Source organism: Oncorhynchus keta, chromosome 25, assembly GCF_023373465.1.
Source record: "Oncorhynchus keta strain PuntledgeMale-10-30-2019 chromosome 25, Oket_V2, whole genome shotgun sequence".
Classification (NCBI taxonomy): Eukaryota; Metazoa; Chordata; class Actinopteri; order Salmoniformes; family Salmonidae; genus Oncorhynchus; species Oncorhynchus keta.
The window spans coordinates 39204789-39220023 of record NC_068445.1 but is presented as its reverse complement, the minus strand read 5'-3'; the positions used below and the strand labels follow the sequence as shown (position 1 = coordinate 39220023).

The window sequence follows — 15235 nt, the reverse complement described above, 5'->3', positions numbered from 1 at the left end:
TTTCAGAAAGTTTGTGTTCACTTTCACAGATGTTTGCTTTGCTTTTGGTTTTACAAGTTTTGTGTTGAATTCAGACGGTCAAGGTCGTTCACAGTGCCAAAGGTCAAAGGTCGTTACCTTAATGATCTGGTCTCCAGTGCGTAGGCCCTCCTCCTCGGCAGGACTGCCCTCCTGGATGCCAGCGATGAAGATGCCCACATCGTTGCCCCCCGCCAGCCTCAGACCCACACTGTCCCCCTTCTGGAAACTCACCATCACCGTGTTAGCCCTGAATGGATGGCAAGATTACAAGTGGTTCCTGCAGGATCAACTCAGTAGGTGAGATTCACACATAAACACACTGCAACAAACACTCAAACTGGACAGTTTTTATCTCTGTCTCTTCATTCAAAGTCTTAATCATGGACACTCTTACTGACAGTTGTGGCTGCTTTACTTGATGTATTGTTCTCTTTACCTTCTTGCGCTTTGTGCTGTTGTCTGTGCCCAATAATGTTTGTATCATGTTCTGTGCTGCTACCATGTTGTGCTGCAGCCATGTGGTGTTGCTACCATGCTGTGTTGTCATGTGTTGCTACCATGCTGTGTTGTCATGTGTTGTTGTCATGTGTTGCTACCATGCTGTGTTGTCATGTGTTGTTGCTACCATGCTGTGTTGTCATGTGTTGCTGCCATGCTGTGTTCATGTCATGTTGTGTTGTCATGTTGCTACCAGGCTGTGTTGTCATGTGTTGCTACCATGCTGTGTTGTCATGTGTTGCTACCATGCTGTGTTGTCATGTGTTGCTGTGTTGTCATGTGTTGCTGTGTTGTCATGTGTTGCTGTGTTGTCATGTGGTGTTGCTACCATGCTGTGTTGTCATGTGTTGCTGCCATGCTGTGTTGTCATGTGTAGCTACCATGCTGTGATGTCATGTGTAGCTACCATGCTGTGTTGTCATGTGTTGCTACCATGCTGTGTTGTCATGTGGTGTTGCTACCATGCTGTGTTGTCATGTGTTGCTACCATGCTGTGTTGTCATGTGCTACCATGCTACCATGCTGTGTTGTCATGTGTAGCTACCATGCTGTGTTGTCATGTGTTGCTACCATGCTGTGTTGTCATGTGGTGTTGCTACCATGCTGTGTTGTCATGTGTTGCTACCATGCTGTGTTGTCATGTGTAGCTACCATGCTGTGATGTCATGTGTTGTTGTCATGCTGTGTTGTCATGTGTTGCTACCATGCTGTGTTGTCATGTGTTGCTACCATGCTGTGATGTCATGTGTTGTTGTCATGTGTTGCTACCATGCTGTGTTGTCATGTGGTGTTGCTACCATGCTGTGATGTCATGTGTTGTTGTCATGCTGTGTTGTCATGTGCTTCTGCCATGCTGTGCTGCCATGTTGTGTTGCTGTCTTAGGTTTCTCTATATGTAGTGTTGTGTTGTCTCTCTTGTCGTGATGTGTGTTTTGTCCAACATCTTTTATTTGAACCCAGGCCCCGTCCCCGCAGGAGGCCTTTTGGTAGGCCGTCATTGGAAATAATAATTTGTTCTTAACTGGCTTGCCTAGTTATTAAATAATAAATAAAACTCATTGAGTAATTCAAGTTGAAGGCCGACTGGTGTACAGCAGGCTGCCATGAGCAACAGAACTATCATTATAACTTCTTCTGTGCATGGTTTTTAAATAATCTGTTTAAGGACATAAACTCAGCATAAAAAGAAACGTCCTCTCACTGTCAACTGTGTTTATTTTCAGCAAACTTAACGTGTGTAAATATTTGTATGAACATAAGATTCAACAACTGAGACATAAACTGAACAAGTTCCACAGACATGTGACTAACAGAAATTGAATAATGTCTCCCTGAACAAAGGGGGGGGGGGGTCAAAATCTAAAGTAACAGTCAAAATCTGATGTGGCCACCAGCTGCAATTAAGTACTGCAGTGCATCTCCTCCTCATGGACTGCACCAGATTTGGCAGTTCTTGCTGTGGGATGTTACCCCACTCTTCCACCAAGGTACCTGCAAGTTCCCGGATATTTCTGGGAGGAATGCGTTGAGATTGCCTGCAATGACAACAAGCTCCCAGACATGAATGGGATTGAGATCCTGCCCCAGACCATGACAGAACACTCCACCTCCAAAATCACGCCAGCGTGAGCAGTATGTACAGGCCTGGCATTGTCATGCTGGAGGGTCATGTCAGGATGAGCCTGCAGGAAGGATACCACATGAGGGAGGAGGATGTCTTCCCTGTAACGCACAGCGTTGAGACTGCCTGCAATGACAACAAGCTCAGTCCGATGATGCGGTGACACACCGCCCCAGACCATGACGGACCCTCCACCTCCAAATCGATCCCGCTCCAGAGTACAGGCCTCGGTGTAACGCCTCGGTGTAACGCCTCGGTGTAACGCCTCGGTGTAACGCCTCGGTGTAACGCCTCGGTGTAACGCAGCGACTGTGGATTTGTGCCCATAGGCGACGTTGTTGCCAGTGATGTCTGGTGAGGACCTGCCTTACGTATCTCAGAGCATCGTAGCACCATTAGGTGTAAAAACTTTACTTATCCAGTTGCGGCCCACTTCTTGGAGGCAGGCCACTCGATTTAGTCTCTGCGTTAAATTGGCATTGAACATGTCACCCTCCCTAGGAGAGGGGGTGACCTTGATAATTTATTGTAAAAACGAGAGGCTGCCTGGATCTTTAATTTAAAGACCCTTGCGCCCTTCGGTCTCAACGTAGACTTTGATCTGAAGCCATTCTTGCGATTATTTTGACTTTGCCATTGTAATTGTTTGTAAGCTTGTGTAGTCAAATGAATCTATGATCGTATGCTATACATTTGTTGTTTGTATGCTGTTCTTTGTATGACATTTTAATATTTGATTATTAACCAATGATATTAGGCCACTCCTGGCCATGATTACAGACACCTGTGTCTTTTGACACTATATAAACGAGTCATCCCGCAGTGTTTGTGATTATACCCTGATGAAGACAGCTTGGCTGTCGAAACGTTGGTATTACATTTTTGCATCTGAGCTCCTAGAGTGTGCGGCTCTCTTTTATTTTCCGAGGACCTGCCTTACAACAGGCCTACAAGCCTTCAGTTCAGCCTCTCTCAGCCTATTGCGGACAGTCTGAGCACTGATGGATGGATTGTGCGTTCCTGGTGTAACTCTGGCAGTTGTTGTTGCCATCCTGTACCTGTCCCGCAGGTGTGATGTTCGGATGTTCCGATCCTGTGCAGGTGTTGTTACACGTGCTCTGCCACTGCCAGGACAATCAGCTGTCCATCCTGTCTCCCTGTAGCGCTGTCTTAGTCATCTCACAGTACGGACATTGCAATTTATTACCCTAGCCACATCTGCAGTCCTCATGTCTCCTTGCAGCATGCCTAAGGCACGTTCACGCAGATGAGCAGGGACCCTGGGCATCTTTCTTTTGGTGTTTTTCAGAATCAGTAGAAAAGCCTCTTTAGTGCCCTCAGTTTTCTTAACTGTGACCTTAATTGCCTACCGTCTGTAAGCTGTTAGTGTCTTAACGACCGTTCCACAGGTGCATGTTCATTAATTGCATGGGAAACAGTGTTTAAACCCTTTTCAAGGAAGACCTGTGAAGTTATTCAGATTTTTACGAATTATCTTTTAAAGACAGGGTCCTGAAAAAGGGACGTTTTTTTTTTGCTGAGTTTACATCTGATCTGAAGCAAATATTGGTACCATGACGGTCTTAAGAATTTGTATTTATTTAAACAAAGATTGACGACAAAGATGTTAACTGACTTGCCTAGTTAAATAAAGGTTCAGTCAAATTAAAAGACTAGAGGAACACTATCACTCCTTTCTTTCTCCAGCCCCTCTTCCTCTTCCATATGTAACCTTTACTAAACAGTCAGGTCAGGGTTTCTTATAAAGCAGTATAAGTCTGGGCTGTGGTCTTACTCACCCGTAGAGCTCTTCCTCCTCTGGGCTGGGGCGTAGCAGAATCTTAGGAGTGGTCTTTGCTGACGCTGGAAAACAACAAACACATATGCATTAACACATTGAAACAAATAGTGATGCGTGAGTTCTCATCAATGACTCGTTGGCTACATACTCATCCACTGAAGGACAATTTATTTATTTTTATTTTTTTATTTTACCTTTATTTAACTAGGCAAGTCAGTTAAAAACCTCTTGCTCCTACCTGGCACGCAGGCGTCCCATCTAGAGCTCTGGAAATGCAAATGCGCTATGCTAAATGCTAATAGTATTAGTTAAAACTCAAACGTTCATTAAAATACACATGCAGGGTATTGAATTAAAGATACACTCGTTGTGAATCCAGGCAACAAGTCAGATTTTTAAAATGCTTTTCGGCGAAAGCATGAGAAGCTATTATCTGATAGCATGTAACACCCCAAAAGACCCGCAGGGGACGTAAACAAAATAATTAGCATATTCGGCGCTACACAAACCGCACAATAAAATATAAAACATTCATTACCTTTGACCATCTTCTTTGTTGGCACTCCTAGATGTCCCATAATCACTATTGGGTCTTTTTTTCGATTAAATCGGTCCATATATAGCCTAGATATCGATCTATGAAGAATGTGTGATAAACGGAAAAAAATAGCGTTTCATAACGTAACGTCATTTTTTAAAATTCAAAAAGTCGACGATAAACTTTCACAAAACACTTCGAAATACTTTTGTAATGCAACTTTAGGTATTAGTACACGTTAATAAGCGATAAAATTCATCAGGAGGCAATGTAAATTCTATAGGTGTCCGTCTCGAAAAAAGAAGAATCAAAGCCGAATCAAATGACAAGACTCTAGACATCGTGTGGAAGCTGTAGGCACTGCAACCTCGGCCTCATTTAATTCGGTTCACTTTGAACAATTCCTGGAAGTAGCGTAAGGATATTTATTTCCATTTTCAGTAATCAGATTTTCCTGCACTTTTCGATGAAACGCACGTTCTGTTACATTCACAGCCGTGATTTAACCAGTTTTATAACCGTCTGAGTGTGTTCTATCCACACATACTAATCATATGCATATACTATATTCCTGGCCTGAGTAGCAGGGCGCTGAAATGTTGCGCGATTTTTAACAGAATGTTCGAAAAAGTAGAGGGTCGACGTAACAGGTTAAGAACAAATTCTTATTTTCAATGACGGCCTAGGAACAGTGGGTTAACTGCCTGCTCAGGGGCAGAACGACAGATTTGTACCTTGTCAGCTCGGGGATTTGAACTTGCAACCTTCCGGGTTACTAGTCCAATGCTCTAACCACTAGGCTACCCTGCCGCCCCATGTCAGGTTGAAAAGCAGTAGTCTAAAAATCTGGGTACTAATGTTATAAGATTACATTTAAACAGGGCCTAGGTAGGATTTGAGGCCAGTTGTTCTTGATGCATTGCAATGTGGGTAAAATATGCATTGTGGGTACCTGGTGGTTCGTCGAGGCGTGGCGGACCCTCTGATTCCAGGGTGGCAGGGCCCGGGGCGGAGGGGTCCTGTAGCGGGGGAACCCTGAAAGGTGAGGCCATGGCAGACATCTTGGCTACCCTTGGAGAGTCTTCCAGGCTGGTTAGAGGTCTGGGTGGGAAGGACACACTGGACAGGTTGGACACAGGAACAATACTGGAACAATACCTCTACCTGTCCTATACTGGAACAATACCTCTACCTGTCCTATACTGGAACAATACTGGAACAATACCTCTACCAGTATACTGGAACAATACCTCTACCTGTCCTATACTGGAACAATACTGGAACAATACCTCTACCTGTCCTATACTGGAACAATACTGGAACAATACCTCTACCTGTCCTATACTGGAACAATACCTCTACCTGTCCTATACTGGAACAATACCTCTACCTGTCCTATACTGGAACAATACCTCTACCTGTCCTATACTGGAACAATACCTCTACCTGTCCTATACTGGAACAATACTGGAACAATACTGGAACAATACCTCTACCAGTATACTGGAACAATACTGGAACAATACCTCTACCAGTATACTGTAACAATACTGGAACAATACTGGAACAATACTGGAACAATACCTCTACCAGTATACTGGAACAATACTGGAACAATACTGGAACAATACTGGAACAATACCTCTACCAGTATACTGGAACAATACTGGAACAATACTGGAACAATACTGGAACAATACCTCTACCAGTATACTGTAACAATACTGGAACAATACCTCTACCAGTATACTGGAACAATACTGGAACAATACCTTACACCTGACCAACAGTATACTGGAACAATACTGGAACAGTACCTTTAACTGACCAACAGTATACTGGAACAATACCTCTACCAGTATACTGGAACAATACTGGAACAATACTGGAACAATACTGGAACAATACCTCTACCAGTATACTGGAACAATACTGGAACAATACTGGAACAATACTGGAACAATACCTCTACCAGTATACTGTAACAATACTGGAACAATACCTCTACCAGTATACTGGAACAATACTGGAACAATACCTTACACCTGACCAACAGTATACTGGAACAATACTGGAACAGTACCTTTAACTGACCAACAGTATACTGGAACAATACCTCTACCTGACCTATACTGGAACAATACTGGAACAATACCTCGACCTGTCCTATACTGGAACAATACTGGAACAATACCTCTACCAGTATACTGGAACAATACTGGAACAATACCTCTACCAGTATACTGGAACAATACTGGAACAATACTGGAACAATACTGGAACAATACCTCTACCAGTATACTGTAACAATACTGGAACAATACCTTACACCTGACCAACAGTATACTGGAACAATACTGGAACAGTACCTTTAACTGACCAACAGTATACTGGAACAATACCTCTACCAGTATACTGTAACAATACTGTAACAATACTGGAACAATACCTCTACCTGTCCTATACTGGAACAATACTGGAACAGTACCTTTACCTGACCAACAGTATACTGGAACAATACTGGAACAATACCTTACACCTGACCAACAGTATACTGGAACATTACTGGAACAATACCTTATGTCATGTTTTGTCTTATATTGTCTTGTCATTATGCTTTCCCTTCTGTTCGTTTCCCCCTGCTGGTCTTATTAGGTTCGTTCCCTTTTTTCTCTCTCCTTCCCTCTCTCTCCTCTCTCTATCGTTCCGTTCCTGCTCCCAGCTGTTCCCCATTCTCCTACTCACTCATTTAGTCTTTTCACACCTGTTCCCTATCTTGTCCTCTGATTAGAGTCCCTATTTCTCCCCTTGTTTTCCGTTTCTGTCCTGTCGGATCCTTGTATGAAGTTCGCTGTGCTGTGTCTTTGTCTCGCCCTATCGTATCTTGTCTCCTTCAGATGCTGCGTTTGAGCAGGTGTCTGAGTCTGCTACGGTCGGTGCCTTCCCGAGGCAACCTACAGTTAATGGTCGAGTCTCCAGTCTGTCCTCGTCACTACGAGTGGATTTAAGTTTTTATGTTTTGTTTTCTGCTCTGATTGTCCAGGAGTATTGCTTATATCCTTTACTGGAATAAAGACTCTGTTTTCGCCAAGTCGCTTTTGGGTCCTCATTCACCAGCATAACAGAAGGATCCGACCAAGAATGGACCCAGCGACTATGGATTCTCTCTACTCTACTCTCGAGTTCCAGGGAGCGATGCTTGGCAGACACGAGCAGGAATTGTCTGCTGCTCGGCATGCCGTTGAGACCCTGGCCGCTCAGGTCTCCGACCTCTCAGGACAGTATCAGAGTCTTCGTCTCGTGCCACCAGCTACTTCCGAGTCTCCGGAACCTAGGGTTAATAACCCACCATGTTACTCTGGGCAGCCCACTGAGTGCCGCTCCTTTCTCACCCAGTGTGATATTGTGTTCTCTCTCCAGCCCAACACATACTCAAGAGAGAGAGCTCGGATTGCCTACGTCATATCACTCCTTACTGGTCGGGCTCGGCAGTGGGGCACAGCTATCTGGGAGGCAAGCGCTGAGTGTACTAACGATTATCTGAACTTTAAAGAGGAGATGATAAGGGTTTTTGATCGTTCTGTTTTTGGGAAAGAAGCTTCCTGGTCCCTGTCTTCCCTATGTCAAGGTAATCGATCCATAACGGATTACTCTATAGAGTTTCGCACTCTTGCTGCCTCCAGTAACTGGAACGAGCAGGCGTTGCTCGCTCGTTTTCTGGAGGGACTCCACGCTAAGGTTAAGGATGAGATTCTCTCTCGGGAGGTTCCATCCAGCGTGGATTCTTTGATTGAACTCGCTATTCGCATTGAACGACGGGTAGATCTTCGTCACCGAGTTCATAGAAGAGAGCTCGCGTTAACTGTGTCCCCTCTCTCTCCGACACTACCATCTTTCCCCACTGACTCAGGTGTTGAGCCCATGCAGCTGGGGGGTATTCGCATTTCGACTAAGGAGAGGGAACGGAGAATCACCAACCGCCTCTGTCTCTATTGCGGTTCCGCTGGTCATTTTGTCATTTCATGTCCAGTTAAAGGCCAGAGCTCATCAGTAAGCGGAGGGCGACTGATAAGCGCTACTAGACTGTCCTCTCCGTCAAGTACCTGTACTACCTTGCCGGTCCATCTACGCTGGACCGGATCGGCAGCTTCCTGCAGTGCATTAATAGACTCTGGGGCGGAAGGCTGTTTTATGGACGAAGCCTGGGCTCGGGAACATGACATTCCTCTCAGACAGTTAGGGAGCCCACGGTCATGTTCGCCTTGGATGGTAGTCCTCTCCCCAGTATATTATGTGAAACACTACCTTTAACCCTCACAGTATCTGGTAACCATAGTGAGACCATTTCTTTTTGATTTTTTGTTCACCTTTTACACCTGTTGTTTTGGGTCATCCCTGGCTAGTGAGTCATAATCCTTCTTTTGATTGGTCTAGTAATTCTATCCTTTCCTGGAATGTTTCTTGTCATGTGAAGTGTTTAATGTCTGCTATCCCTCCTGTTTCTTCTGCTCCCTCTTCACAGGAGGAACCTGGTGATTTGACAGGAGTGCCGGAGGAAAATCATGATCTGCGCACGGTCTTCAGTCGGTCCAGAACCAACTCCCTTCCTCCTCACCGGTCGTATGATTGTTGTTCTGATCTCCTCAAGAAGCGTTTTGCATCCGCTCCTATCCTTGTTGCACCTGACGTCACTAAACAGTTCATTGTCGAGGTTGACGCGTCGGGGGTGGGCGTGGGAGCCATTCTGTCCCAGCGCTCCGAGACTGACGATGGGGTCCACCCTTGCACGTATTTTTCTCATCGCCTGTCGCCGTCGGAACGTAACTATGATGTGGCTAACCGCGAACTGCTCGCCATCCGTTTAGCCCTAGGCGAATGGCGACAGTGGTTGGAGGGGGCGACCGTTCCTTTTGTTGTTTGGACTGACCAAAGGAACCTTGAGTACATCCGTTCTGCCAAACGACTGAATGCGCGTCATGCTCGTTGGGCGTTGTTTTTCGCTCGTTTCGAGTTCGTTATTTCTTATTGCCCGGGTACTAAGAACACCAAGCCTCATGCTTTATCCCGTCCCTTTAGTTCTTCTGTGGCTTCTACCGATCCCGAGGGGATTCTTCCTGATGGGCGTGTTGTCGGGTTGACTGTCTGTGGAATTGAGAGACAGGTTAAGCAAGCACTCACCCACACTCCGTCGCCACGCGCTTGTCCTAGTAACCTTCTTTTCGTTCCTGTCTCTACTCGTCTGGCTGTTCTTCAGTGGGCGCACTCTGCCAAGTTAGCTGGCCACCCCGGCGTTCGGGGTACGCTTGCTTCTATTCGCCAGCGGTTCTGGTGGCCTACTCAGGAGCGTGACACGCGCCGTTTCGTGGCTGCTTGTTCGGACTGCGCGCAGAATAAGTCTGGTAATTTTTTTCTGCTTCTGCTCCTGGTCTTGCTGGGTCTCAGTCTGTCCCCAGCCACCGCATCTTTCCTGCCCTTGCTGTGTCTCAGTCTGTTCCCTGCCACCGCATCTCTCCTGGTCCTGCTCCTGCACTTGCTGTGTCTCAGTCTGTCCACAGCCACCGCCTCTCTCCTGTTCCTGGTCTTAGCCTTGCTGTGTCTCAGTCTGTCCCTAGTTGTTACTCTCCTGGCCTGTTTGGTCCTGTTTGCTCTAAAGCTTACAGTTCTCTACCCGTGTCTCATTTTTTTTTTTTTTTTTAGAGTAGTAGCCCTAGATTCCCTCTTCTTCGTCTTCCGTTACGGGCCTGAGGAGAGGAGTTGGGTTCTTTCTCGGGGCGTGCTGGACCGTTTGTGATCTATGATTTCCTCCGTGGCCGCCAGTGTTCCTCCTCGAGTGCGCCAGGAGGCGCTCGGTGAGTGGGGGTACTGTCATGTTTTGTCTTATATTGTCTTGTCATTATGCTTTCCCTTCTGTTCGTTTCCCCTGCTGGTCTTATTAGGTTTGTTCCCTTTTTCTCTCTCCTTCCCTCTCTCTCCTCTCTCTATCGTTCCGTTCCTGCTCCCAGCTGTTCCCCATTCTCCTACTCACTCATTTAGTCTTTTCACACCTGTTCCCTATCTTGTCCTCTGATTAGAGTCCCTATTTCTCCCCTTGTTTTCCGTTTCTGTCCTGTCGGATCCTTGTATGAAGTTCGCTGTGCTGTGTCTTTGTCTCGCCCTATCGTATCTTGTCTCCTTCAGATGCTGCGTTTGAGCAGGTGTCTGAGTCTGCTACGGTCGGTGCCTTCCCGAGGCAACCTACAGTTAATGGTCGAGTCTCCAGTCTGTCCTCGTCACTACGAGTGGATTTAAGTTTTTTATGTTTTGTTTTCTGCTCTGATTGTCCAGGAGTATTGCTTATATCCTTTACTGGAATAAAGACTCTGTTTTCGCCAAGTCGCTTTTGGGTCCTCATTCACCAGCATAACACCTTACACCTGACCAACAGTATACTGGAACAATACTGGAACAATACCTCTACATGTCCTATATTGTAGCTCACCTCCTGTAACTAATCTCACATATTTCCATCCATCCATCCACTCAGTCATCCATCATCTATCTATCTATCCATCCATCCACTCCCTCCACTCAGTCATCCATCATCTATCTATCTATCCATCCATCCACTCCCTCCACTCAGTCATCCATCATCTATCTATCTATCCATCCATCCACTCCCTCCACTCAGTCATCCATCATCTATCTATCTATCCATCCATCCACTCCCTCCACTCAGTCACCCACACTAAGAATGTAGTGTATTATTTATTACACAGTACAGTAACAACTTTCATAATATTTCTGACTGTGTCACAGTTTTCATATGGTGAAGGAGAGTCGGACCAAACTGCAGCGTGTCGATTGCGATCCATGTTTATTGAAAACAAACGTAAACACGACTAAACACAAATACTACAAAAACAAATAAACGAAAACAGCCTATACTTGTGTCAACTAACATCGAACAAGGCCATCAAGACACTCAGGACAATCACCCACAATACAACCAAAGAATATGGCTGCCTAAATATGGTTCCCAATCAGAGACAACGATAAACACCTGCCTCTGATTGAGAACCACTTCAGACAGCCATAGACTCTCCTAGAACACCCCACTAAGCTACAATCCCACTAAGCTACACACCACATACAAAAACCCATGTCACACCCTGGCCTGACCAAATACATGAAGAAAAACACAAAATACTTCGACCAGGGCGTGACAGACTGAGGTACACTGTATCTGTGTTCTCCTCTTCTCATATCCATCCAGTCCCTCCACTCAGTCATCCATCATCTATCTATCTATCCATCCATCCACTCCCTCCACTCAGTCATCCATCATCTATCTATCTATCCATCCATCCACTCCCTCCACTCAGTCATCCATCATCTATCTATCTATCCATCCATCCACTCCCTCCACTCAGTCATCCATAATCTATCTATCTATCCATCCATCCACTCCCTCCACTCAGTCATCCATCATCTATCTATCTATCCATCCATCCACTCCCTCCACTCAGTCATCCATCATCTATCTATCTATCCATCCATCCACTCCCTCCACTCAGTCATCCATCATCTATCTATCTATCCATCCATCCACTCCCTCCACTCAGTCATCCACACTAAGAATGTAGTGTATTATTTATTACACAGTACAGTAACAACGTTCATAATATTTCTGACTGAGGTACACTGTACTGTATCTGTGTTCTCCTCTTCTCATATCTATTCCTCAACGGACAGGTTAAATGATCTCTCTCCATCTCTATCTATTATAAAACTACTATACCTCCCTCCCTCCATCCTACCTGGGGTAGTCTCTCTCATTAGAGGAATGGGAGGAGAGGTCAGAGTGGCGAGATCTCCTGTCCTCCTGGGGAGAGTAGGAATGGTAGGACTCCATCTCTGAAATATCTGAGAGACAGAGAAAGAGAGAGAGAGAGGGGGGGGAAGAAAGAGAGAGAGAGAGGAGAGAGAGAGGGAGGAAGAGAGAGAGGGGGAGTGAGAGGGAGAGGGAAAAAGAGAGAGAGGAGAAAGAGAGAGAGGAGAGAGAGGGAGGAAGTGAGAGGGGAGCGAGAGAGAGAGGGAGAAAGAGAGAGAAGGGAGAAAGAAAGAGAGAGGGGGAAAGAGGGTGAAAGAGAGAGAGAGAGAGAGAGAGAGAGAGAGAGAGAGAGAGAGAGAGAGAGAGTGAGTGAGTGAGAAACAGAGAGATTAGATATAAACATATCGTATTCACTGTGTTCACTTCACCAGGAAGAATTTGTACACCAGTGGAAACCTGATTGGTTGTCCCAAGAAGAAGGCCCATCACCAGTCCCCTAGCTGTGTTGGAATCAGATAGAGGTGGAGGAGTTACTGAATGTTGTGTTCTGCCTCTCTATAACATGTCCTGAGTGACTTCACACTGCATGCAGTTCTGTACTATACTGTACTATAGAAACTCTGAAGATCTGACAAAGTCATGATAAAATGGCTGACATACAGTATTTAGTATGAAATATGATACTATCCATGACTCATAACAATTGAAGAGGTTAGTCTCCAGATCAGTGTGGCTATACATTCTACCACTAGATAGATCAGATTAAGATTAATTCCCTCTGATCTCTTTTCCAATGAGAAGCCTTTCATTTGTCTTTCATGGTTTTTACCTTCTCAAACTGTGGCTGTCCTAGATTTGGGAGAGGAGGAGAGGATGAGGAGAGGAGAAGAGGATGTGTGTGCCTGCAGAAAAGCGGAGCCAGGTGCCAGAGAGAGAGAGAGAGAGAGAGAGAGAAAGAATGAGAGAGATAAATAGAGAGGGAGAGACCATGTGTAGATGGATACATCATATCTAGTGCCCTGAGTTGTTCCTTACCACGTAACACTAACCAGGAAAAACTCCAGGCCTTTCGTTATAACCCAAAACTCTAGCCCAGAGTTTTTCCTGGTCAAAACTCAAGGCACCAGACTATGATCTAAGGCGTTGGCATTAGCTACAGCGTCGTAGTGTATTCAGTCTCACTCCATTACCAAATATATTTATTCACATCTCATTTTTGGCCAATTAAAAAGTGATTTGAGTGAATGTGATAGTGACCATGGCGATGTTTCCCTGGGACGGGCCATTAAATCTCTATTCATTACATTAGAGTTAGAATCATTCAGACAGACTGTAGCTGTAACGCAGTAGGGAAGAACAGTGGAGGGGAAAAAGTGATGACTGGTCCTCATCAGGGAGAAAGAGAGAGAGAGAGAGAGAAATGGGGTGAGAGAAAGAGAGAGGATGGAGGTGTGAGAGAGAGAGAACGGATGGGGAGGGAGATGAGCGAGAGGGAGAATGGAGGGAAAGAGACCATAAGAGCGAGAGAGTGAAGGAGTGATAACATGAGAAAGAGAGAGATAGAGGGAGGGAGAGGTGAAGGTGTTACTGTGAATGGTGGTGTTGCATCTGAAAGTGCATGATCCGGTTGCATTAACAGTCCTCATGAGCAGCTCCTGTAAAGTACTATTGACAGACAGCCCGACAGACAGACAGCCCAACAGACAGGCAGCCAGACAGCCTGACAGACAGCCCCGACAGGCAGCCTGACAGACAGTCAGCACAACAGACAGACAGCCTGACAGACAGCCCAACAAACAGCCTGACAGATAGACAGCCCAACAGACAGACAGCCCGACAGACAGACAGCCTGACAGAGATGGATAGACAGACAAAACAGACAGCTAGACAGTCAGGCAGACAACTAGACAGACAGGAAAAGAGCTAGACAGACAGGCAGACAGTCCAACAGAAAGGAAGGAGGCTAGACAGACAAGTAGATGACAGGACAGACAGACAGGCAGACAGCCGGGCGGCTAAACATACAAACTAGACAGACAGCTAGAGAGCCTGACAGACCAACGGCGAGACAGGCGGCTAGACAATCAACCCAACAAACAGACAACCTGACAGACAGACAGACAGACAGACAGACAGACAGACAGACAGACAGACAGACAGACAGCTGGATAGACAGACAGACTGGCTGGCAGACAGACGACAGAAAGACAGTCTGACAGGCCTGGCAGACAGACGACAGAAAGACAGCAGGACAGTCGGAAGGCTGGACGGACGGACAAACAGACACAGATGGCTAGCTAGACAGACAGACAGACAGACAGACAAAGTCCGACCGACAGACCGACCCGACAATCATCCCGACAGACATCCCGACAGACAGACGTGCCTCTCACAACTGAAAGTTGTGTATTTCTAGCAGGAGAGCCTCACGTAACAATAACTGGTGGTATTAAAATAAGAGGGAGGGGAATGGGTTTATTGACGGGTGAATTGTAACATGGAAACATGAAATTAACATGTCAAAGCTTGTGCACTGTGGTTGGTTTAACTGGTGTGTTTGGTGTTTTGTACTGGACAGAGCAGTCTGGTTTTGTCTCCTTTTGTCTAGACAGATAAATATTGGTTGCCCTTTTGTAATGGCAACAGGCCACAAATCTTTCTGCTGTGTTGGCACACTGCGGTATTTCGCCTAACAGATATGGGACTTCATTCATGTTTAATTTGTTTTCAAATTCTTTGTGGATCTGTGTGATCTGTGGGAAATATGTGTCTCTAATATGGTCATTTAGCAGGAGGTTAGGAAGTGCAGCTCAGTTTCCACCTCATTTTGTGGGCAGTGTGAACATAGCCTGTTTTCTCTTGAGAGAAAGGTCTGCCTACGGCGGCCTTTCTCAATAGCAAGTCTAGGATAACCGAGTCTGTACATAGTCAAGGATTTTGTTAAGT

The 15235-nt window shown here is 45.7% G+C and overlaps 1 protein-coding gene across 5 annotated transcripts in view; it reads right to left on the bottom strand.

Moving 5' to 3' along the window:
• The window catches only part of LOC118377180 (tight junction protein ZO-2-like), a 213018-nt gene that overhangs the window by 35046 nt on the left and 162737 nt on the right, over nucleotides 1-15235 (bottom strand). For all 5 annotated transcript variants that reach the window (XM_052479301.1, XM_052479303.1, XM_052479304.1 and 2 more), the window contains 4 exons: nucleotides 12276-12381; nucleotides 5432-5580; nucleotides 3940-4003; nucleotides 118-268 (listed from right to left, as the gene is read on the bottom strand). In XM_052479301.1, coding sequence (XP_052335261.1) covers nucleotides 118-268; nucleotides 3940-4003; nucleotides 5432-5580; nucleotides 12276-12381 — 470 coding nt within the window. The remainder of the gene's footprint in view (nucleotides 1-117; nucleotides 269-3939; nucleotides 4004-5431; nucleotides 5581-12275; nucleotides 12382-15235) is intronic.